This window comes from Vulpes vulpes, chromosome 11 (assembly GCF_048418805.1).
Source record: "Vulpes vulpes isolate BD-2025 chromosome 11, VulVul3, whole genome shotgun sequence".
Classification (NCBI taxonomy): domain Eukaryota; kingdom Metazoa; phylum Chordata; class Mammalia; order Carnivora; family Canidae; genus Vulpes; species Vulpes vulpes.
Window position 1 is genome coordinate 80,218,341 of NC_132790.1, and position 25,814 is coordinate 80,244,154.

Below are 25,814 nucleotides of genomic sequence, written 5' to 3' on the forward strand. Positions count from 1 at the left end.
GTAGCCCTGGTGGCTAAGCGGTTTAGGGCTGCCTTCTGCCCAGGGCATGATCCTTGAGTCCCGGGATTGAGTCCCACGTCAGGCTCCCTGCATGGAGCCTGCTTCTCCCTCTGCCTGTGTCTCTGCCTCTCTCTCTCTCTCTCGCTCTGTGTCTCTCATGAATAAATTAAAAAAAAAATCTTAAAAAAAAATAAAGTTATGTTCAAGTTTCAAGAAAGCATAAAATAGGTCTTTATTTTGACTAATAAAGTATATTATTTCTAAGAACTTGAGAAAAGGAGCTCTTTATGTGGATGTATTACCTGTCTTTTGCAGTAGCCAGCACCTCTACCATATCCTTCCAGCTGCAATGACTGTACATTCAAGGAATGTAACCGAGCCAAGGTTTCTATCATGGCCACATATATGGCTGACCGTTCTGCTGGGCTAACACCAGGAATTGTGAAATCACGAAAGATTCGACCCTATGGAAACAATTACAACAAATAATTTAAAACAAAAAAAAAATGTTTTCACACAAATTATTTGCTGTGCCATAATCCCCCTTGCCTACAAGAAAAAAAAAAATCAGGATAACAGTTTGAGACCAAAAACCATTCTTTGTAGAATATGCTAGAAAAACATTCATTTGGGAAACATGTTTAATAGAGTATGTATGCTAAAGGACATTCCAAGTTGAACTTAAAGGAAAAAACTACTCTCAAGTTACACTCGCAAAAAAAATTTTTTAAACACTTTGAAATTACTGTTCTTAATGGATTGATTTGGAAGTAGTTTTCCCCCTTCCATCTGGAGCATTTGGTTATTGCCATTACATATAGCTCTTTATTGCCACCTAGAGGAAAATTTGAGAATAAGTTAAACACCCTCAACTGAATTTGTTCCTAGTCTATTTCACCTCTCTCACATTCCCTGTACTTATTAAAACAAAAGTTTAAGCTCTTGCAACACAAACTAATTACCTAAAATGTTAATTAACAACCTATAATTTATTAGCATCTAAATTCATAATTAAAAATAGAAGTAACAATAAAATAAGATTGTGAATTTACCTGCACATGTTCCATCATGTAAAATTCTGTTCCAATGACAGAAGGATCACTGCAGTACAATAAAGGTTTGGGAACGGGGAATCCAACTGAAAACAAAGCCTTCTGGACTTTAAATTCTCTATCAATCTAAATAGGACAATGAATTATTAAAAATCAGAAACAGAAACTTTAAAGTTTTTTTTTAATTATTATTTTTTAGTAATCTCTACATCCTACATGGCTCAAACTCATGACCCCAAGAAGAGTTATGTGCTCTGCCAACAGAGCCAGCCAGGCACCCCAGAAACACAGACAATTAATAACTATAGTGAGCTTAGATTAAGGCTAGAAATCAGGGAATCCCTGGGTGGCTCAGCGGCTTAGTGTCTGCCTTTGGCCCAGAGCGTGATCCTGGAGTCCCGGGATCGAGTCCCATGTTGGGCTTCTGCATGGAGCCTGCTTCTCCTTCTGTCTGTGTCTCTGCCTCTCTCTCTCTCTCTCTGTGTCTCTCATAAATAAATAAATAAAATCTTTTTTTTAAAAAAAAGGCTAGAAATCAATTTTGAAACAGTATCAACAAATGACCTAGAGGATAATATTTTCCTTAAAAGTAGTCTTAGTGCAATTATTACAGTTATAAAGTAGGCTAGCACTAAAAAAGACCATAATCATTTAATTAGGCTAAAGGATAGGCACATGTATGGGGCTTAATATTGGCTCTGTGACTATGAAGGCAACAGTTCCTGACAACAATATTTCACAGATTATCATAAAAACATATTTGTTCTCAACAGTTCCCTGCTTGCTTACTGGCTTACGCTTGCTCACTCTTTCTTTCTCATGACTCCCAAGGGGGCTCAGGCAAGTCTTCAGCTATAGGGTGCTGAGGGAGGACAGAGAGTGCTAGTACAAGGGAAAAAGTACTAGCTCCTTCTGGAGATCAAAAGAGGTACTTCTTTCTAAAGCAGGGGTAGGGGAATCGTTCTAGGTACTCAAGGCTACCATGGAGCTCAAGATAACCACAGGGAATGGAGGCAATAAGATGCAAGCAAGTACTGAAGCAGGAACCCAAATAAGATAGAAGGGCCTCCTCAACCAGGACAGATACATGGGCCTATCACTCAGGACCTGAGGACACAGCTTATAGCAGAGCTATAATGCTAACTCATCTGCCCCAGACTCAGTGGTGACTGATCACTTTCTTCTTTTTTAAGATTTATTTTAGATGGGGGTGGGGAGAGGCAGATTCTTCTTCTTCATTTATTTATTTATTTGTTTGTTTGTTTGTTTGAGAGGCAGATTCTTAAGCAGACTCCTCGCTGAGCTTAGAGCATAGAACCCGACGTGGGACTCGGCTCCAGGCTCCATCTCACAGCTTAAGCCAAAACCAACAGTGTGATGTTTCACCAACTGTGCACCACCCAGGCGCCCACAGTGACTGATCATTTCTAAGGAGGAGAAATCATGCAGCTCTCTTGGACAACAGCAGTTAACAAAGATTAACTAAGGCAGAGATAGGACTATAACCAGGACCCAGGTGAGAGAAGTCAGTGGAACCAAAGATTGTGAAAGAAGTGTTTGTAATCCCCTGGTGCTGGGGGTGAGGTGGGTGATGGTAAGGACAAATGGGTCAGGGAGTCATAAAGTGGACAGCAGTGTGAGAACACTGTGTTTTTTTGTTTGTTTGTTTTTTTCAGTGTAGACTTAGAAACAAGGAAGGGAGTTGAAACCAACTAAGCCAGATACTTGGGCTGAGATCATTATGTTATTTTCAGTCTTTTGATAAGATGTTATCAGGAAGAGAGAGAAAGAGAGCCGTTTATTGGGCATAAACTTCTGGGCACGGGGGGATTCTTCTTTAGCCTTACCATGTTGAGACTTGAAGTTACCCAACTTTTTGATCTTTAGCATCCTCAAGTTTTTTGGATATGGAAACAAGAAAGCCAGAGTCTGCATTTTTCCATTAGTGTAATCTTAAACCCATCCTTCAATGGCCCTAACCCAGTCAGCTTGGCCTGGGAAATGCCTATTAAACATGTTTATGATAATACCCTAAATATGCAGTGCTTTCAATGTTTCCAGGACTTTGATTTGTTTTCTCTTGTTTTCTTCTCTAAAATTCTACAGATAATAGCTATTTCCTGAAAATAGACTCAATTTTTAACAAATCTTTTTAAATTCTCACTAAGCCTAATGTTCAGAGAATACTTTAAAATGATTATTCAAGTATTTTTTATTAGAAGATCAATGGATTGTAAGAGCAAATATATTAAGATCCTTCAGTGAGTAGATATTATTGTAAGATAATTTTAAAAACATAATTAAAAAATATATAACCAAAGACAAACATCTATAAATGAGCAGCACTGAAAATATTCACTGGATTGCATTTTTAGCCAATTGTAAGGAAGGAATCAAATCCATAAGAGGACTGGGTATTGCACAAGATTAATAACCTAAAGACAGCCTCAGATTTCAACCTCAAGTCCTTTTTAAAAATGGGATACAATTCAAGTGAAATTTTTATCTAAGAAATAAAATGTATTATTGTTTAATAATGAGAGGACTTGGATCCCTGGGTGGCGCAGCGGTTTGGCGCCTGCCTTTGGCCCAGGGCGCGATCCTGGAGACCCGGGATCGAATCCCACATCAGGCTCCCGGTGCATGGAGCCTGCTTCTCCCTCCGCCTGTGTCTCTGCCTCTCTCTCTCTCTCTATGACTATCATAAATAAATAAAAAAAACAAACAAACAAACAAACAAAATAATGAGAGGACTTTTAAAACCAATTTAAATGATTTTTCTGCATATAAAAAGTATTTGTCAACAAAGAATTATTGCATTTGTATACCATACCTTATGTGCTTTAGGAAGTAGTGAACCAGGTGGTTTTTTTCTGAGTACATAGGCTTGAGAGCCTTTCTGGAGATAAAAGGTTGGATTGGACTGTCCTGATCTAGGTAAGAGTAGAGGAAAGGTCAACTACAAAGATATTTCCCTTCTTTCCCAAATCTTACCAAAATGTCAAAAGAAACACAAAATAAAAACAAACCTATTTCATTGCTAGAAAACCAAGAGGGGTGCTACCAGCAGCTCAAAATACTAGTTTTTGGATGACATAAAGCAGATGGTAACAGGGGTAGGTGGAGAACCTATAACACAGGTAGAAGAGAAGACCTCACTCCCTGCAAATCATGAGTTTTATTTATTTTTTTAAAAGATTTTATTTATTTATTCATGAAAGAGAGAGAGAGAGAGACACAGGCAGAGGAAGAAGCAGGCTTCATGCAGGAAGCCTGATGTGCGACTCAATCCCAGAGTCCCAGGATTACGACCTGAGCCAAAAAGGCAGACGCTCAACCGCTGAGCCACCCAGGCATCCCAAATCATGAGTTTTATCAGAAGTATCCCTAGAACAATGCCTAGATCTAAATAAACAAAGGCTGGGAGGAGAGATTGTATATATTAGTCAGAAAATTAAAGAGTTAATTAATAGCTAGGTTAGGGTCCCCTCATCTACCGTTAGAGATACAACCCCCACATGCTTCACCAAGGCTAGTACCCAAGAAGATGGGTATCCCAGCTCTCCACAATGGCAACTGTGGTAAGCAAGGTCCCAGGGTAGATACTTGGGCCAGGAAAGTACAGAAAGGCTCCAGGTAACTCAGATACCAGGGCACTGGATTTCCCTGCTGGGTGAGCAGAAATTCTCACATGAACTAAAAATACACTCCAGATATCAAAACCATTAAATTAACACCTTCATTTACAATATGGGCAGCTTAGAATTACCTAGCTTTTGAAGACTCCAACAGTATGAAAAAGAGGACTTAATAATGAAAAGAATCAATCCCTGATATGTGCTGCAACATGGACTTTGAAAACCTGGTGCTAAGTGAAAAAAGCCAGTCACAAAAGGCACATATTCCATATGATTCCACTTTTATGAAATGTTCAAAATCTGTAAATCCATAGCAACAGAAAGTGGATTAGTGGCTGCTAAGAGATGAGAGGAGGGGAGAATTGGGAGGGGAGGATTTTTTGGGGGTGATAGAAATGTTCTGGAATTAGATAATAGTATTGGTGACACAAAACTGTGAATATACTAAAATTCACCAAACTGTACACTTTAAAATAGCTCAAATTTTAAATTTTATGATAAATTTTATCTCAAAAACAATCCCAGTGGCACTATACTTCAACTGAGTCTGAGCGGCTCAGTTGGTTAAATGTCTGCTTTCGGCTCAGGTCATGATCTCAGGGTCCTAGTATTGAGGCCCGCATTGGGCCCCCTACTCAGGGGGGAGTCTGCTTCTCCCTGTGCCTCCCCCTGCTTGTGCTTATGCTCTGTCTCTTAAATTAAGAAAAATAAATTAAAAAAACATGTATTTCTGTTTAAAAAAAAATCTCACCAAACTAAAAGCTTCTCCCCTGTATAAATATCTACCATAGTTCTAACAAAGACCCTGTGAAAATGCAGAAGTCTACCTTGGGAAGATCATCACCAACACAGTGAACACAGTAATGGCTAACTTTAAGCACTCTCACCATCAGGACACCATATAGTCTAGAAACCACTGATGATATCAATACTGTAAGAATCATCAATAAGCAAAGAGCCATAAGTATTGCTTAGGGCTTGGACAAGACATTTGGTGCTGAAAGAAATGTGAACTATAACCAAAGAGGTAGCACTTTTGATTTATCAAACCTTAATTAACAAAGATGGAATTCTTTGCATTTTAAGTATGTAGTTAGGGAAACTCACTTGGCTGGAGAAGGCTTTGATTAGACAATCAATCTCACAAAACCCTAACAGGCTACCCTCTGCATTGGTTCACTTGGAAGCATATGAAGTCAAGAAATACAGTATTCCAGCAGGGCAGCATCAGATGAGCATCTAGAGTAGAAGCATCTCAGTAGTCCATGCAGTATGCTAGGATCGACTCTGTGACCCCTGTGCCCCTTAGGTGATAGCTCAGGTTCTAAGAAATGAGTCCACACAGGTGAGGATGGGTGCCAACCTGGCTTAGAAGCCTCGTGTTCCACAGGAGCTACTTCCTCCAGGAACAATCCTCTGGACATGGCTCCCAGCAGCCTAACAAGGAACATGAGCAGTTGCAAGAACTTGCTACACTCAGGGAAGCCCAAAGTATCCCACTTTGGGATACTTTGAACTTAAGAGTTCATTTCCAGGCCTTCCAGTTCAGATACAGTTTATCAATTAGATATTATCTCTACCAGAAGTAATGTTGCCTAGACACATAGCTGACATACCACCTTTACCAAGTTACCAGAGTAACAGAGCTAGAAAGTTAACTTAGCTTGTCCATTGAGAAGAAAAGGTTTTTTAACCCTTCCTTCACTTCTTGCTAGAGAAGTCTCAGGCCTGTGAGGTCATCTAGTGGGTGGTTTTAGCTGCATCTCCAAGCTTCAGAAACTTAGAAATTCCCACAGGATTTTTTTTTCCCCCAAAGGCAAGAAATTTGAAAAAAGCATCAATCCTGATAAGGGTGTTACTTATGTTTGCAGCTATGGAAGCAGTCATCTTGTCCCTTATCTGGAGATAAACCTGAAAATACTCAGGATTCATTGCTCTTTGATATCATCCCTTTTCCTAGTAATACTGAAACTACTACTTTGGTATTGAAATCACTGGTGATTTCATAGTCATGACTATCCTGGTTAAGCGCAATACCACAGTTCATTCCAAGTGGACTTAGACCTTCACTATCTACTCTATGAATCTGAGTGAGCATTGATGAAAAATAACAATCAATAATCATATCCCAATAGTCATGATTATTCTGGTTAAGCGCAATACCACAAGTTCGTTCAAAGTGGACTTAGACCTTCACTATCTACTCTGTGAAACTGAGTGAGCAATGATTAAAAATAACAACCAGTTTATTGATAACAACATCTTAAATATATTTGCCCTAGATAAGAGATCAAGAAAAGAGAAGATTAAAAGGCCAATGTCATGGTGTTTGAGCATGGAAAACATTGAGTAGGTGGTCCAAGAGGCTTAAAAGTACAAAGCTGGAGATGAAAAGCAGAAGGGCAAAAGATCCCCTAAGAATATGCTCCGATGCTATGTATTCACCAGTAAGGCCACGCAGATGATGAGACACATCAAAGCAGAATCAAGGATGAAGTCAAACGGAAGATTCTTGACAAGTACAGTGGAACCATCAAATGGCTGATGAAGAATCAGATTACTAAAAAGGAAGAATTTAACATTAGCAGAAAGAGCTGCAGATTATCTTTCCTTTGTACCCCCTGGAATTGTCTTTTCAGTGTAATCACATACAGCCTCACTCTCTTCTCTGAATGGACCTATCATGTCCTTGCTTTCACTAAAAACTGAATGTTCAACAAGGACCTTGTTTCCTTTTTAGACCTCTAAAGTGGTCGATTTTCTCCCTATATCACTCATCTTGTGGGCCTGGAGATGGAGTCTATGTTTCTCCGGATACTCACTGCCACTTGCAAACTCGTTGCCCTCCTTCCTGCCTAAACTTCATCCAGTTTTGAATTTCATATTATGAGATTAACACACTCCACCCTTTCTTGCTGCAATCTACTCTGTTGCAATCACTCTCCCTCATTGCCTATTGACTCACTATTGCTCTTATTTACACTACTCCTCATTGCCTATTGACTTACTATTGCTTTTATTTACACTACTCCTATCATTATTTCAAACTTCACTCAGATGTTCATTTCTAACACTCAGGCCTGTCAGTTCCTTGAATTCTTCTACTTCAGCGATATTTTCATTTATACTACTTTACCCACTCTAGGGGACACATCTTACACATTAAGAACTCAAACACTGCATAATCCTCCTTGGTAAGCATTTCTATCTGACCATAATCTATCTTTCCAGTCACTCCCGCTGGTACGTTCATTCCAAAGATCCTTCAATCCTGGGATCAACGGTCCATTGATCATACTACTGTTTACCGTCCTTCAGCTTCCCCTTCCCCCACCACATCCTTTCTGAACTCGCTTAATTTTGATGGTCAATTATATTGTCAGTCCCTTGAGTCCATCTTTAATACACTTGCCCTCTCTCCATGATATTTGCTTGGCTTCCCCTATCCTGGGTTAAATCCACCTCTTTGCCTGCACTCACAGAGCTGAATGTAGCTGGAGAAAGAAACATCCTGACAGTATTACAGGCCTCTGGCATTTGTGTTCCTTGACTATTGATTAGTGTGAAAATAAAAATAGGCGTAATCGAGATAGGTCAGAGAGTCTTGTAGTACAGAATTAAAACCAGTTTAGGTTTCTAGTCTAGAAACTTGTACACAAAGTTTAAAATATTTCACCGATTATTACAGCAGTTAATTATCAAAAGGAACGGATACTTATTACAGATCAGGAAACTGGTTCTCAAGAGTTTATGTAACGTTTAAATTCCTAGTCATTAAGTGACAGAATTTCCTGAAAGCTAAGATAGTTTCTATAGCTTTGTGTGTTTATCAAAATACTATTTTTTTTTTAATTTCAAAAAATTTGTTTTCTATTATAAAACCGATCAGAGCCAGATTCATGGTGGGGAATAGCACTTTCAGGATCGCCAGCCAGTTCCATTCCATCACTTCAAAAGAACTAAAGCCCAAAGCGGTGGAGTGATTTACTAAACAGAAGGTCTAGGATTAGAATTCATTCCCCCAGCTGGTGCCATTATCTCAATCTCCAAGAATATGGCCAATTTTAACGGAATTACATCTGCTTCTCAGAAAAAAAAAAAAAAAAAAAAAAAAAAAAAGATCTAATGGTTATAGAAAAAAAGTTGCAAGACCTCTTTATATTCCACAGAGCTTCCAACCATAACGGTCTCAGTGAGCCCTCCAGGTATATAATTGCATCCTTTTACAAAGATTCCTTCTCAGAGCTGGAATCGTGAATGCTGTGGTGCTTCCGTTACAGTCCTCGAATTGGAAATGCCCTGAAGGAAACGCAAGGGGACCCCGCGGACGGCAGCCCCCACCTGCACAGTGAGTCACTGCAGGAAAAGCAGCTGGGATAGGGGAAATGACGACTCCACCCCAGGGCCAGAGAGAGAAAAGCACAATGCACAGATCTGTTTCTGCTGGAGGAGAAGCCGGCGTCGATACCTGTACTGGGCAATGGTCAGCTTGGCCTCGGGCTCGGCCCCAAAGCCGGGCAAGTGGTGGTTTAGGTAGGCCTCTAAGGCCCCGCTGTCGAACTTGTGCTGCGGCAACACCTCGGCGGTGTCGGGCTCTGGGGAGGCCTCTGCCGCCATGGCTGCGGCTGCTGCTGCGGGCGGCGCAGACGCAGAATCCACCGAGCTCCGGCGGCCGGGAGCCGGGCCCGACAGCCAGGGGGCGAGGCCGGCACGCGTCGGGGCGGCCACCGCTCTGCTCCAGCCAATCACACTGCGCCTGCGTGCGGCCAGTTAGGTTCTAGTCGCCATCAGCCCGACGACCTCCGCGGGTTCGCAAAGACTCTTATTTCAGTCTCACGGTCGGAGGCCGCAACCTTCAAGAAGGCAAAGCTCTGTTACTCGCTACGGGAAATTAGGAACGAAAAGGCCTCTTCAACCCCCAAATGTAACGCACCGGCAGCCTCAGACCTTACAGGTCCGGTGCAGAAAAGGGTCCGTCGAGACCTTGAACCCAGGAATAAGAGATCCTGGTGTTTCTCCTAGCCGCCGGGCTGGAAAGGCAATATCGCCGGCCGCGGGCTTTGGACACTAATGACCCACAGCTCTGCCGCGGCCTGGTCTCTTAGGACCCGGCAAAGAAGGAAGCTAAGAGGGGCGGGTTTTGTGTGTGGGGGGGGGGGGGGTCGGGGGGGGGTGTTTCCCCCCTGAGGGGGAGCGATGACTGCAGCGTACCGGAAGCGGTACCGTGGGAACCCCGCGGGAGCGGCGGAGACGTGTCGCGTGTGAGGCGCCGGGAGCACTTCCGCAGGGCTCTGGGCTAGGAAAGCGGCGGCGGCTGCCTCCCCTTCCCCTCGCGGGGCCCGCACGCCTAGCAGCGTGGGGCGGCGGCGGCGGCGGCGGCTGGGGGCGCTGGCGGCCGGGGTCCCAGCCATGGCCGAGCCCGTGCAGCGGCTGCAGCAGCGGGTGGAGGAGCTGGAGCGGGCCCTGGCTCAGGAGAGAAGTCGGCGGGCCGTGGGGGGAGGCGACGGAGGCGGCGGCCGGGTCCGCATCGAGAAGATGAGTTCGGAGGTGGTGGACTCCAACCCCTACAGGTGACCGGCGGGGCGGGGCGGGGCGGGGCGGAGGCGGTGCAGTCAGGGTGTCCGAGTGGTCCGCAGTGAGGCGCCCCTTCGGGCCCAGCTCCCGCGGCCTCCCACCTCCCTCCTCGCGTGCTGGGGTCCTGCGCCCTGACGCGCCAGGCCGAGTCTTCGGAGAGGTGAAAAGGCAGTCTTTCTCTTAAAACAGGCGCACACACATACACAAAACCAAACCCGAGTGAATCAGCCATATGGTGCTGCTCCCGGGCCTGCTGGGGATCAGGCGTCCCGTTACCTGATGCCTCTGCCGCAGTCTCCCTCGTTCTGCATAAAACCGATAGTAATAAGTCTCAGAAGATGACATCAGGGGTGAAGCCCACCAAGCTGAGCTTCGAGTTTCATAAAGGCTTCTCGGTATTGCAAAACTGGGGACGTGGCGGGAGACCAGGATTAGCTTTAGCTTTAAAAGCTGTTGGGTTTCGCCAGCCTCGTCCGCTCCCGTCCTTTCAGTTGGTTGAATGTGGTGCGGTGGTTAAGAGGAAGGATTACCAGAGCCGGACCGATTGGAATCAGATCCCACCTCTTGGTAGCTCAGCGACCATGGGAAAGGTTTGTGTAGAGTAGGGACCAATGGTACCAGTGAAATCTTCAGGTGATACCTAAAACTGAAAATCCCGAAGTAACAATGTTAGCAAGTTAGAGATGTGTTAGTAACAGCTGGAAATTGGGAAGGAGGGTTAAAGGGAGGAAGGGGCCAGAAGCCTGCAGAATTTCCTAGCAAGCCTGGTAGAGCTATTTGACTCTTTAAAGTGTAAGTGAGGGGCACCTGAGTGGCTCAGCGGTTGAGCATCTGGTTTAGGCTCTGGTCGTGACCCCGGGGGTCCTGGGATCTAGTCCCACGTCGGGCTCCCTGCATGGAGCCTGCTTCTCCCTCTGCCTGTGTCTCTGCCTCTCTGTGTGTCTCATGAATAAATAAATAAAAATCTATATAATAATAAAGTGTAAATGAATGGGAATTTTATGTGTATAGGCTTAAATATATATTAAATACATAACAGACTAAAGTACTTAACAGTCTTTGGCATGCAGTTGGTACTTACTAAAGGTAGACATCGTCCATTATGAGCAGAGACAACTGATGTTAAACATTAAATATTTACATACGCTAAGGAAGCATGGAAAAATGTTGAAATTTCACTTCAACGTATCTCATCTGGACCCTTAACATTTAAGTCAGTTTCAATCTTGGTTGTCCTTTAGACTATCTGAGGAGTTTTTAAAAAAAATCTTGTTGCACAGGCTACACCTGGAAGGATAGTGTTTTTAAAGCTGCCCAGGTGTTTTAGTTTCACCTGGTAAAAGCCCCTGAAAGATTTTTTCTTTTAAATATTTTATTTATTTGATAGGGAGCATACACCAGAGAGCACAAGCAGGGGGAACAAGAGGGGGAGGGGGAGAAGCAGGCTCCCCTTTGAGCAGGGAGCAAAGTAGGAGGCTCTATCCCAGGACCTGGGACCATGACCTGAGCTGAAGGCAGATGTTAACTGAGCCACCCAAGCACCCCTGAAAGATTTCTTCTAAAGCATTAGCAATGATTGAGTTTGTGTTTTTCTGTGATGATGTGTTTACCTGTATCACAATTAAAAGATTGTAAGCTTTAAAACATTTTTTTCATTGTTTTAAGCCGGCTAATGGCATTGAAACGAATGGGAATCGTAAGCGACTATGAGGTATGGTAAACCTTTCCAAGTTTTTGAAGATGATTTCAGTAAATGAAAATTATTTCTGATGACATTTTTGATGGAAAGCTAACCGACAAATCTATAATTTTGCGTTTCACAGAAAATCCGAACCTTTGCTGTAGCAATAGTAGGTGTCGGTGGAGTTGGTAGTGTGACTGCTGAAATGCTGACAAGATGTGGCATTGGTAAGGTAAAAACATTTCTCTTTGCCTGTCATAGGGAAACTTCTCACTTCTGGAGTAAATCAGGTACAAATTAGGAATTTTTCTCGTTACTAATGGTTTGTTGATTTGTGCTGTCTTTATTCATATTGTTCTTTCTACCCACAGTAGTTAAGATACAACCCCACCCAAGTGGAAGCTGATAATCAGATAAAACAAGGAATATCCCAATTTTGTTCAATAACTTTTTGTTTGGAATAAGATATATTACAATTTGGGCTGTTTTAAATATAGAAACTTAGGAGAGAAGTCTGTTAAATTGATAGTGTGTGAAACCCAGGCACCTATCATATTTTTTAAACATGCTTTATACAAGATGGACTAGAAAGCATGTACCTTTTTTTTTTTTTTTCAAAGAATAGTGGCCCTTTATTAACTTATTTTTAAAAATTTGTTGACCTACAGTATTTCGGTTTTGCAACACATTGAGTAATTCATCAGTTCTGTACATTACTCAGTGCTCATAAGTACGGTCATCACCTGTCACCATATAACTTTAGTACAGTATTACTGAGTATATTCTCTATGCTGTACTTTTCATTTTCATGACTTATTTTTACTCAAAGAAAAGGAAAACCGTTTGAAAAGATATATATACTCCTGTGTTTACTGCAACATTTATTTATAATAACCAAGATATGGAAGCAACCCAAGTGTCCATAGATTAATGAATGGATAAAGAAGATAAGTGTGTTTGTATAATGGAATATTACTCAGCCTTATAAAAGGATGAAATCTTGGCATTCATGACAACATGGATGGTCCTGAGGGTATTATGCTAAGTGAAATAAGAGAAAGACAAATATATGATTTCACTTATATGTGGAATCTAAAAAAACAAAAATGAACAAAAACTATTAAATACAGAAAAGAAACTGGTGGTTGCCAGAGGGGAAGTGGGTGAGATAGGTGAAGAAGAGATACAAACTTCTAATTAGAAAATACCTTTCTTACTCTTAAAATTGAACTGGAGAATGCTCTAGATTTCTTTTAACCTCTATGTGGCTTTTTTTTTCTTTCATTTTTTTCTAAAATCGATTTAGGTTGTGGGTAGGAAGGAGAGAGAATCTTATCCTGGAAATCAGTATACTTAGTCTCAGATTTATAAAGGTAAAGCCTATGATGTTAGATTCTTAGTGGTTGAATACCAAAGCTTTCCACAATTGATTACCCCTCTTTAGCATTTTGACAAAGCAAGCATTTTTCCCACAAAGTTTATCAGTGCTTTTTAATATGTTGGTCTTGTCCCATGCCTCCCCCCCCTTTTTTTTTAAAGATTTAATTTACTTTTTGAGAGAGAGAGTGTAAGTGAGTGAGCATGGGGAGGGAGAGAGGGACAAAGACTCTGCACTGAGCACAGGAGCCAGATTGTGGGGCTCAATCTCAGGACTCTGAGATCATGACCTGAGTTGAAATCAAGAGTTGGACACTCAACTGACTGAGCCATCCAGGCATCCCCATGCCCCAAATTTTTAAAAGAAAATGGTTTCAAAGTTGGCATTCATTTATCAGTATAATAGAAAAGGCAACATTAAAATTCTATAAGTGCTTATTAACCTTTTAAAATCTTTGAAGTTTACAAAAGCCAGTCAACGATTGGTTATAGTTGATCAAAGAATCATAGCTGATTGACCTAGGATAATAGAGATCATGGAGATTATGGGTCTCAGGTTTGATGTGCTTCAGAATAATTTCATAGGCTTCTTAAAACATAGACCCTACCCCAGTGGTTTTGATTCCTTAGGTTTTTAGTGCACCTAATAATTTGAATTTGTATTAAATCCCCAGGTGATTCTGATGTTCTAGGGGTTTTTTTTTTTTTTTAAGATTTTATTTATTCATGAGAGACCCAGAGAGAGAGGCAGAGACATAGGCAGAGGGATAAGCAGGCTCCATGCAGGGAGCCCGATGTGGGACTCAGTCCCGGGACTCCAGGATCATACCCTGGGCTGAAGGTGGCACCAAACCCTTGGGCCATCGGGGCTGTCCTAGGGGGATTTTTAAGAACTGCTGGATCCTTGCTACTCAGTCTGATGCCCTAAGTAGTAGCATCAGCATCACCTGGGAGCTTGTTAGTAATAAATACTCCCAAGCCCCATGCCAGACATGCTGAATTAAGGATCTGTATTTTAACAAATCTCCATATAATTTGTATATATATTAAAGTTAGCCCCCCCCCAAAAAAGTTAGCCTTTATATTTCTTTACTTTTTTTTTTTTTTTTTAAAGATTTTATTTATTTTTGAGAGAGAGAGAGAGGCTGAGGGAGAACCAGGCTCCATGCAGGGAGCCCGATGTGGGACTCGATCCCGGGTCTCCAGGATCAGGCCCTGGGCTGAAGGCAGCGCTAAACTGCTGAGCCACCAGGGCTGCCCAGCCCCTATATTTCTGATAAGCTTCCAGTGATACGGATACTGCTAGTCCAGACCACATTTTGAGTAGCAAGGATCTAGAACAATGGTTATCAAATAGTTCTATGATTAGAATCACCTGGGAAGTTCAAAAAAAATTTGCTATCTATAAATAGAATAGAATCAACCTCTGGGGATGGGACCCAGACATCAGTATTTTTTTTTAAAAACTCTCCAAGGGATTCCAATGTCCATTCAAGTTTTATTATTTTTTTTAATTTTTATTTATGATAGTCACACACAGAGAGAGAGAGAGAGGCAGAGACACAGGCAGAGAGAGAAGCAGGCTCCATGCATTGGGAGCCCGACGTGAGATTCGATCCCAGGTCTCCAGGATCGCGCCCTGGGCCAAAGGCAGGCGCCAAACCGCTGCGCCACCCAGGGATCCCTGCATTCAAGTTTTAAGTTAAGGATCTCATAGGTTAAGTTTCAGAATTCTTTTCAATATATAAAAACAGATAAACAAGGAGTTAATTCATGCTTAAACAGGGATTTTTTTTTTTTTTTTTTGCCTTTTAAGAGAATTTTGAGTGGTTCTTACAAAGGTTGTTGCAATATGAAAGTCATTTTTGTTTGATAGAAATATCAAGCTGTCTTGTCAAACACACTGAAGTAACCCAAAAATATATTTCAGAGCTCACAGAGCTTAAAAAGAGCAAAGATTATATGCAACCAGACAAAGCCTATTTCTGCATTTCCTATTTCTTGCTCAGACTGCTTTGCTTACCAGACTGTCACTATACATCTTGAGGAAATGCAGGGATCATTTTGTTTGGAATCTTAGACACACCAGAACACATAATATTTACAAAGAAACTTTTACAGATATATTAATTGAAAAGATACCATCCAGAAATGTAATCTTGAAATCTTTTTCTTGCCAATTGATCACGAAGCAAGATGGGAGACTTCAAGCCCACCTTTTAACCCCTTTGAGGTGTCCTGGATCACCAGATCTAGATCAGCTCCTTTATTTTACAGAGGAAGATACAGGCCTAAAAAGTGAGTGACTTATCCATGATCAGAGCTAACTTGTGACAGAGCTACAACTGATATTTCCTATCCCCAAATTTGAGATATCCTGTCACTTATAAGTCACTTACAAACCAGCTATGAAGCTGATGACTCAAGTGATTTCCTGTCACTTATAAGTCACTTATAAACCAGCTATGAAGCTGATGACTCAGATTTAATACTTGGCCTGACTTAATAAGTAGTGTCTAATGAGCTGAAATAAACTATATCTTGGAGACTTTTAAGCCGAGTCAGAAAATTATAGAGGGCAGACAGAAGAGATGCATTTTTTCTAGCAAGATATTAAGAGTTACCCAGGGGTTGTTCTGTGGGTTGGGTTAATTTTATTATTAAGACTCCCCCCCACCATATCCCCCCCCCTTTTTTTTTTAATTTTAGCTGTGTACAGGATAATGTACCATAAGCCACAGCCCCCTCAACCACTGCTGTAACCTTTGCTTCTGTGCTCACTTTACCCTGGCATTTTCCCATACTTTTGTTTTTATTGTTAAACTTAGGATGCTGAGAATTGTGTTAGTCACAGAATTTTAGGTGAAGGAAGGGACCTTGGAAATATTTGGGTGCAACCTGGTCTTACTGATAAAAAAATGGAATCTTTAAAAAGGTGTATGTGTGAGTGTGAGAAATGCTGTCATGTCTAAATACATGGAAGGAAACTTACTGGGTAGTAATTCTGTTTGGGGTGATATTTTAGGTGTGGGTTAAAAATGGTGTCCTAGTCACAAAGGGAGTCATGTTATACTATGGTTTTAAGTTATGGCATTTGTTTTTATCTTATTTATTTATTAATCTTATTTTTTGAGAGAGAGTGAGTGAGCATGGGCAGGGAAGGGGCAGAGGGAGAAACAGATTCCTTGCCAAGTAGGGAGCCAGACATGGAACTCCACCGGGATCATGAGCTGAGCCGAAGGCAGATGCTTAACTGAGCTACCCAGGTGCCCTGTTTTTATCTTAAAATTTCACTTCTCTAATGTGTTCTTGGTCTTCAGTAAACAATTGGAATGAAATGGAATAAACAGTTTTTCAGTGAATCCTTTAGAGAGGCAGTAAGTATTAGGGTTTGGGTGCAGATGCTGGGTTGAGAATGCCTGAATTTGAACCTCATTTTCATATGTATTAGCTGAGTGGCTTTGGGGCATGTGTCATAGTTGTCTCATTTATACCTATATGAGCATTAAATGAATTAATATTTTTAGAGCTAGCTAATATTACTGTCAAGCTATTAAACCCGTCAAATGTAAAGTCCACTAATTTATTGTTATTTTTAGCTTATATTTCGGTATGTTTTTCATCAAAATACCACTGTTTTCATTTTAGTTGCTACTCTTTGACTATGACAAGGTGGAACTGGCCAATATGAATAGACTTTTCTTCCAACCTCATCAAGCAGGATTAAGTAAAGTTCAAGCAGCAGAATATACTTTGAGGTAAAGGGAATTAGCAATTAAAGACTATAGTGAAATCTTAGTTCGTGTATTTTTATTTAAGTTAATGCACAAACTTTTCTCTATAAAATACAGGTTTTACTATACAAATTGTCTTACCTCTTGGAACTGGGTTGGCAAACTTTTTCTGTATAGGACGAAGTAGTAAATATTTAAGGCTTGGAGGGCCAACTGTGAAACTGTCTAGCTATGTAGTTGTAGTGCAATAGCTGCTGTAGGCAATAGAAAAATGAGTGAGCATGGCTGCTCCAATAAAACTTTGCTTATGGACTCTGAAGTTTAAATTCCATGTAATTTTAGCCTATTACGAAACATTGTTCTTCTAAGGAAAAACCATTCATAGCTTGCAGACTTTATAAAAATAGATTTGACACTAGTGGCCTGCCTTGCCAACCTTTAATAAGTTTCTTTGTGGCCCCAAACATGCTTGCACTGAATTAAATAAGGAATAGGGAAGCTCTTTTTGTCAGGCTCAGTGGTAACTCAACAGAAGTGATAAGAGCTTAATTCTAAGCACATACATGGTGGGAACAGTTCTGTAATATGCAGTCAAAATGTTGTGAATGTAGTAGTCCTTGAAGTGGGTCAAAATAAGTAGAAGAGGACTTTGGATTTTCTTTGAATAGTTTGAATTCCATTTTTCTAACCTCTTAAATGATCTTTTTCAGTTCTTTTTCCTGCTTTCATTTAGTATTCCTACCAGTAGTTTAATAATCATTCCCTTTTTTCCTCTCAGGAACATTAATCCTGATGTTCTTTTTGAAGTACACAACTACAATATAACCACAGTCGAAAACTTTCAACATTTCATGGATAGAATAAGGTAAATTTTATTTATGAATATTTTGTACAGTGTCTAGCTTAAACAAGTAATAGAAAAATCTCTTGATGTTTATTTAACTCAATGAGTTCATACATTCAATATATATTTGTTTTTAAAATAGTTTTCTGTGCGATCTTTATGTATTAGGAGCCCAGTAAAAAGTTAAGTATTGTCCAAAAACACAGTAGTAACAACAATAAAAAAACAAAAAACTTGTTATGATTAAAAAGGGATCCTCAATTTTAAGTTCTGTGTTCTAGATTATATTTCTACGTGAAAGTGATTTCCTGCGGAATGTTGTAACAACACTGAGATATTGAATTGTATTCAATTTTTATTACATGTGGAGTGAAACATGAATAAAAGTCTGGAAGCTGATAGGGAAATGGTAATTTTTGTGCCTTCCAGGAGTAGAACTGTAGTATCATTCATATTATATTCATATTACTTAATACTCTTTACTAGATCTTTAATATTAAATACCATGTCATGATTGTACTCATTTACTGAAAGAATAAATGTGTGCCTGCAGTCTAATTAGAGGGTATTTTGTGTCCTGATTCCCCCACCCCCCAATAAAATTTATTTGCTTTGCCTAGTAATGGTGGATTAGAAGAAGGAAAACCTGTTGACCTAGTTCTTAGCTGCGTGGACAATTTTGAAGCTCGGATGACAATAAATACAGTAAGTATTCCTATTGTCTAAGATGTTAACACTCATGGATTCATCTATTTTCTTGTATAGTTCTGCATTTAAACCCTTATATGATGTGTTCTGTTAATTTTTAATGATCTCTTAGCCTGCCTTTGAGATTCTAATGGCTGTGGGATTTGTCTAGCCTTACTGATGTGGCTTATATTTTTAGTATCCTATTTCCTCCAATATAGAAATTATAACATAGTAGATACTTCTGAAGTACAATATTTAAGATAAAGGACTATCTTAAGATGTCCTATTCTTTGTCAGCATTGGTTTTGACTTTCATTACTTTAGGTATAAATATAAATTGCCTACAAACCTAGTTTCTCAGAAATAAAATTCTTTTGAATTACTGTGTTTTCAACTTTTCAAAAGAGATTTTGCAGTTAATTGCTGAAATTATTTTAGAAAAATGAATTTTTACATTAATATATCCTATAAACCTAATGGTTCAATTTAATTAGGTACTTATTGACTGCTTGCTTAAATGCCGTCACTTTACTTTTTAGAGAGTGGCATTTGCCAAGGAATTCCACTATTTATAACTTTCTCTTGAAAAATTTAAAAACATCTTGGTAATCCATTTAGTTAAACCCCAATTTTTCAAGAAAAGAACTTATGGTAAATTACTTCTTTTGATGTTATGTTTTCACCTATTTCTACTAAGGCTTGTAATGAACTTGGGCAAACGTGGATGGAGTCTGGGGTCAGTGAAAATGCTGTGTCAGGGCATATACAGCTCATAATTCCTGGAGAATCTGCTTGTTTTGCGGTATGCATGATTTATTTTGGCTTATTTTTTTTTTTTCCACTGTTAAGTACTAGAGTTCCTAGGGATGTTGAAAATGTATTCAGAGAAAAAACAAACTTTGAATGTGATAGAATACTATGTTACACTTTTTCCTTTTGTTTTGAAATATATTTTCTTTCATTCTTTTTCACGTAGTGTGCTCCACCACTTGTAGTTGCTGCAAATATTGATGAAAAGACTCTGAAACGAGAAGGTGTTTGTGCAGCCAGTCTTCCTACCACTATGGGAGTGGTTGCTGGGATCTTAGTTCAAAATGTGTTAAAGTGAGTGAGGGCTAATTTTTCTGAATAGTCTTGATTGTTTTTGATGGAAATATATTTCATAAAGCATCTCAAATATTGGAATTACTATTTAAGTAGTTTTCTAAAATCTAGTTTTAAATATACATACATTTTTATATATGTATAATATAATGTACTTTAAATTTACATACATATCTTAGTATATCTAATTTAAACATATTAATACACATATGTTACTCTGCATTTAGAATAACTCTTGTTAAATGGTACAGTGGTACTAGTGTATTTATGAAGTAGTGACCAAATGACTTAAATCTCTGCAGTTTTGACCAAAGGGCATAAACATACTTATTTAGTTCTTACTAAAAATAATACCAATGTGATTATACATTAATGAGGATAATATCTCTGCTATCCAAAAACATATCCAGCAACCACATCATCTAAACTACAGCAAAAAAGAAGGGCAAAGATTTCTTTGCAGCTAAAATTAATGTCAAAGAATTTTTGAACCAACTCACATTTTATTAAAAGCAGAACCTTTTTAAGGTTTTTTTTTTCTACATCAGGCCATTTTTTTCTCTCACTTTACAACTTTAGTAAGCTTTATGTTTCTTAACCGTCCAATATAATAACAAATTGCAGCATGATATACAGAAGCACTTTTAGAAGTGGAATTTGAGTTTATGCAATATTTATTTTGAGAGTATTAAATTTCTCCTTTAGAAGTATTATACATTTCTGTCACAATGTTGGAGTACCTGTTTCAGCCACACCAATTGATAACATTGGGTATCATCAGACTTTTTAATCTTTGTTAATTTAATGGGTGAAAAATGGGTATCTCATTTTAATTTTCAGTTTATGGAAAGGGGTGAGCACTTACATTTTTCTGTGAATTGTCTGCTTATCATTTGGTCAGTTTCTTTGTCTTGTATATTAACATTTGTTGCAAGTATTTTTCCTTTTGTTTGTATTTTATATGGGATTTTTCCTCTCCATATAATCTTCTAAAATCAGATTTGACTGGCAGGGAGCACAAGGGAGCTTTGTGGCATACCTGACATGTTCTGTATTTTGATCTGGTAGTGATTACATGGGTGAAGACTTTTGGAAAATTTCATTGAACTGTATATTTAAGATTGTAAACTTTATAGTAAGTTCTGTATAAAAACTTCTAAACAGTAGTTAGATTTAGTACCATGTCTTCATATTTTAATCTGACATCTTAAAGTACTGTTTTGTTACAAAGATCATTATGTACTTAAAAACCATCTTTTTAAAAAAAATTCAATTCTAATACTTTATGATTTAGTTCTTTAAGTGTACTTTGATTTGTTTTTCTAGGTTTCTGTTAAATTTTGGTACTGTCAGTTTTTACCTTGGATATAATGCAATGCAAGATTTTTTCCCTACTATGTCCATGAAGCCAAATCCTCAGTGCGATGACAGAAATTGCAGGAAGCACCAAGAAGAATACAAGGTATACACCAATCCATCACAATGTGTGAGAGGTCATATTATTCGGACAATAATTTAAAACAGTTTTCTAGATTTGGAATACAAGATAGATGGATTCCTGGATTTTGAAAGTTTTCTTGATTGTATCCCTAAGGTGGAAATGTCAGCAAAAAATTCACCATGCTCCAAAAGTAAAAAAAATCTGAAGTCTTTCTTGCTTTGAGTAAAATAAAAAGCCTGTCTGAATTCTTGCTCAATGCTGTAGATGCCTGAGAATGAGTAAGAACAAATTGATACTGTTTGATTTCTACAGAAAAAGGTAGCAGCATTGCCCAAACAGGAGGCTATTCAAGAAGAGGAAGAGATAATACATGAAGACAATGAGTGGGGTAGGAATTCTTTCATTAACTGAAATGGCATCATCAAATGTCTTATGGGAGGAAATAGAATTAAGTTATACAGATTTTGAGTAATTATTGTTTATTAAGTTCCTTGAAAACTATTATAAAATTTAATTTTCTAGGTATTGAGTTGGTATCTGAGGTTTCAGAAGAGGAACTGAAAAATTCTTCAGGTCCAATTCCTGACTTACCTGAAGGAATTACAGTGGCATACACAGTTCCCAAAAAGGTACATCCAAAATCTGATTTACCATAAGTAAATGTCATATAAGAGAAAATGTCTGCTTATCTTCTCTCATCTTTTTCCTATTTTATAATGCCAATGCAGTATTTCCTGTTTTTTACACTATAGGCGTTAAGACGTGAGAGGTATTCAGTGTTAATGTGGAAATAGGCACAGTGCCTTTTAAACTGTTTGAAACACAGACCTAAAATAGTGTTCTTGACTCATTAATGGATAAAGTAGGTTTTGATTAATGAAGGTAACATTTTTGTATATTGAGATTTTAGCCATAAATACCACTGCAATAGAGATCATGGTTACAACTTAGTGATTTTGTATTCCTAAGCATTGTAAATCTTATATGGTTATTTTTCACAATGTTTCCCTTATTTGTTGATAGCAAGAAGATTCTGTAGCTGAGGTAACTGTGGAAGATTCTGGTGAAAGCTTGGAAGACCTTATGGCCAAAATGAAGAATATGTAGATAATGGACTGACCTATTATCTCCTGAGTTTAAGCCTACTCTCTTGCAATTAAAAAAAAAAAAAAAGAAAGAAAGAAAGAAAATTTTTTTTAAAAAAACAACAACGCGGGCAGCCCGGGTGGCTCAGCGGTTTAGTGTTGCCTTTGGCCCAGCGCGTGATCCTGGAGTCCTGGGATCAAGTACTATATCGATTGGGCTCCCTGCGTGGAGCCTGCTTCTCCCTCTGCCTGTCTCTGCCTCTCTCTCTCTCTCTGTCTTTCAGGAATAAATAAAATCTTAAAAAAAAAAACAAAAACAAAAAACCAACAATGCTTAGGGCAACATTGATACATAATCTTCACAAAATTGTTAACACTTTTTGAAATTACTGTGTTATTTGTCCCTTTTTAACTAAATCAGTAATTCCTAAAACTCCTGTTTCATTCCAGTTAAGAAAACTTGAAAACTTAGCCACTGAAATGCTTTGACCATTTGGGAGGGGTGGGAAGAAAGGACCAATATGCTATATTTCTTTTTCCTTCTAGTAATCCTTTGTGGTCTGTTGCCTGAGGCCATGGATGATACAGTAGTATGCAGTTCTCAAATATAGGGAAAGTACAGGAGGTACAACCTGTTGATTAGAGCTAGCAGGTATCTACTCATTGATTTAGAATCCCTCTCTATAAGAAAACTATCCACTATTATTAACTTGGCCAACAGTGAATTTAAAATAGTTAAGCTACAAAATAAATATCCTTTCAAATGTTACCTGGTGAAATACAAGCTAAAATGTAGTCATTGGAAAAGTCTGTAAACCTGTGAATTCAAAACCAGACAAAGGCAAATAAAAGTAAGCTTTCTTCATGGATAAACAAAGGTATTTTCAGGAAGTACAAATTAACTGTATTTCTGCACTGACCAAGGAAAAGAAATCCTTGCATCTGTAGAACATACATCTGGAGTCACTGCACTTTACTGAGGATCAAGGAATAAATTTAGGCTAAGATCATCTAGATTATGCCCATCATATGGGCTACTTTCTGAATACTTCATAAAATTTGATTTTCTGGATAACTAGATAATTGTCCTGTACTGGCATAAAAGGGACCTAAATAACCTCTGAAATGATGGACATGTATTTATTCACTGGAATAGTATAATTTACCCTGATCATGACCCACTAAATCACAAATTGATAAACTGGTTTTCTCTAACATTGCATACAAATAATGAAAGCTTAGAGAACCTTAAATTCCCAATGGTTTGGAGACCAATAAGAATACGTATGTGTAACCTTTATCAGTAGGATACTACTATGCTGATCCTCTATATTGATTTCTTTTTTGTTTTGAAGATATGAATGAGTAAATTGTATCTCTAGAGAAGAAATGTTATTACAAAATTTAAAAATGCAATTTTCACTTGTAAAATAAAGTTTTAAAAACTGATTTCAGGAAGTCCCAAATATCAAATATGCTCAATGTATTTGTTTTGAGATTCTAGAATCATATAGTGATTCTTCTGTTTGGAGTAAGGTCAGGAAAATGGGATGGTAGCCTTGAAACTTACTTATGTTGCCTTGGTAGGTCATTTGTCATTAAACAAAAATTAGTGAATTCATCTGTAAAAAATTTTTTTCTAGTTACCTGAAATGTTTTGAATTTCAAAAAAGAAATGTAGTCTAAAAATAACCCCACTTCTTTGGAACTTCTGGTGTATTGATTTGGTAAGGCTTTGCTATATAAAAGCTCCACTCCCAGTGTGGAGCCCAATACGGGGCCTAAAGTCAGACTTGGCTTTGCTTATAATTTAAAAATTGTATAGTTGGATAAAGTATAATAGCCTTTGTTCTTAACATGGCATTGCACATTGCTGGTGTCTTATACTGTACCAACTCTTTTATCTAAGTTATCTAATTTCTTTGTCTAATGTCTTCCATTAAAAAATAGTTGAATTATTTACCCCAAAAAAATCTGGTAACAGGTGTCTTTTGCTACCTGGAGTGCTCTCTTGAAAGTCTGTATGCCATGAAAACTTACAGGAGCTGATTATGAGAATTAATCATCACTGAGTCATTACTAAATAAACCCATAGTGGTTGACCATATTTATAAAGACTTATTTATAATGTGAAAGAAGGAAACACACTCCCCAAATTGCTTTAGCACAAAAGCTCTAAATTATACTAAAACCATATGTTTAGCTTTAACCCCTTCTCTGCTGTTAATGGGAAGTTAATTTATGTACTACTTAAATGTTTTATGTAGTAAAAAATATGTATTCTAGGTTTTCTCATAAAAATACTCCTTGAATACCTATAAACATGCTGATCGACACAAAAAGGTAATGACCATTTAAGAATATTAAGGAAGCTTTAACCCTCCAATTGCATTTTCCCCCATATTTCTCTTTTTGCAAAGTATTAATGAAAATGAACTACAACCACCATTTTTTGGTTCCTACCAATTCACATATATTTGAGTAGTCTGAAAGCTACCTTTTTCATTGCAAAGGTGTGAACATGAGAACCTCAAATACAAAAAGGTGTCTGTCCTGGCTATTTTTATCTTTTTAAGTAGGCATTTTACATGAAAACATTTGAGTTGGTAGTACAATAAGTAAAAAGATCAAAATATTTGAGTTGGTGGTATAAGTAGTAAGATCAAAATATGCTTTCAAAAGTATATTTAAACTTAAATTTTGTGAAATATATGCAGTCATTAACCCCCAACTGTAATTAATGAATTTTTGCTATAAATCACTTTGAATACTATGTTTGTACTTATGTTTTTCAAGTCCAAATTTGTAGGAACAAAGAATGCTTATTCTTTTGCTGGTTTTTCCTTTTTTCAGGCTCCTAGAATGTTAGATTATTTCCTAAAGCAGTTTTTTAAAGGCATTAAACTTAATATACTACTTATAATGCATTAAATCTTACACTTTAGTAGCTTAAATCTGAAATCAGTGTATGGTAATTTGTGAATTTACTTTGTGCCTTTTATAGCTGGCAAACCCTCAAAGATGTGCTTTGGTCATATCTTACTTCCTTTTGAACTTCTCTCAAAAGGGGGATGCTCATTTCCTACCAAATTTCATCTAAGTCACCATTATATTATAGTGCCTGAGAATCAGACCATTGCTTCTCAGACTTAGGTGTGTATGAATCACCTGGAGATCTAGCCAAATTGCAGGTTCTAATTCAGTAGTTCTGAGGAGAGGATCTAGAGTCTTAATTTTTCATAAGCTCCCAGGTGGTACTGATGATCCTGGTTCATGGACTACCCTGTGTTTAGCCATGCCTTACAGAACATTAACCAAAACCCTATAAAGTAACCAAAACTTTTGAGCAAACTACTCAGTATTGATAACATTCAAGTATTTTTTGTAATGTTCAAACTCTTGTATAAACTGAAGTGGGGAAAATACGTTGAAATTGCACTTTTAAAACGAAGTATGGTTATTACATCTTTCACCTTTATAATTAAAATGTTGGAATCTTACAGGTATTAAAATTGATTTTATTATACATAAATATATAAATGGTGCAAAACTGAACTATGAAAACATTTATAAAACCTGTAAAACATTTCCTTT

General features: G+C 38.3%; 2 protein-coding genes across 9 annotated transcripts in view; one reads left to right on the forward strand and one right to left on the reverse strand.

Moving 5' to 3' along the window:
* Positions 1-10,680, reverse strand: part of ACAD11 (acyl-CoA dehydrogenase family member 11) — a 106,248-nt gene extending 95,568 nt beyond the window's left edge. Inside the window, exons 1-5 of one of the 5 annotated variants that reach the window (XM_072726864.1) lie at positions 10,541-10,680; positions 9,159-9,543; positions 3,886-3,985; positions 1,053-1,178; positions 303-464 (exon numbers count right to left, since the gene is read on the reverse strand). In XM_072726864.1, coding sequence (XP_072582965.1) covers positions 303-464; positions 1,053-1,178; positions 3,886-3,985; positions 9,159-9,307 — 537 coding nt within the window. In that variant the 5' untranslated portion in view covers positions 9,308-9,543; positions 10,541-10,680. Of the gene's footprint in view, positions 1-302; positions 465-1,052; positions 1,179-3,885; positions 3,986-8,842; positions 9,808-10,540 lie in introns of those variants that run through there. The other 4 variants (XM_026015442.2, XM_026015443.2, XM_072726866.1 and 1 more) reach the window with 4 other exon arrangements.
* UBA5 (ubiquitin like modifier activating enzyme 5) lies at positions 9,947-25,720 on the forward strand. 4 transcript variants are annotated; one of them, XM_026015446.2, is made up of 12 exons: positions 9,947-10,260; positions 11,930-11,975; positions 12,088-12,177; positions 16,971-17,080; positions 17,835-17,921; positions 18,521-18,605; positions 19,288-19,392; positions 19,567-19,694; positions 21,021-21,156; positions 21,448-21,523; positions 21,658-21,764; positions 22,159-25,720. In XM_026015446.2, exons 1-12 carry the CDS (start codon positions 10,100-10,102, stop codon positions 22,240-22,242), a joined length of 1,215 nt encoding a protein of 404 aa, XP_025871231.1. In that variant the 5' UTR covers positions 9,947-10,099; the 3' UTR covers positions 22,243-25,720. The 4 variants fall into 4 exon arrangements, with proteins under 4 accessions (XP_025871231.1, XP_025871232.1, XP_072582968.1 ...); XM_026015447.2 differs by lacking the exons at positions 11,930-11,975; positions 12,088-12,177 and having other exon boundaries at positions 9,998-10,260; XM_072726867.1 differs by lacking the exons at positions 9,947-10,260; positions 11,930-11,975 and having other exon boundaries at positions 12,088-12,172.
* Positions 25,721-25,814: the final 94 nt, after the last annotated feature.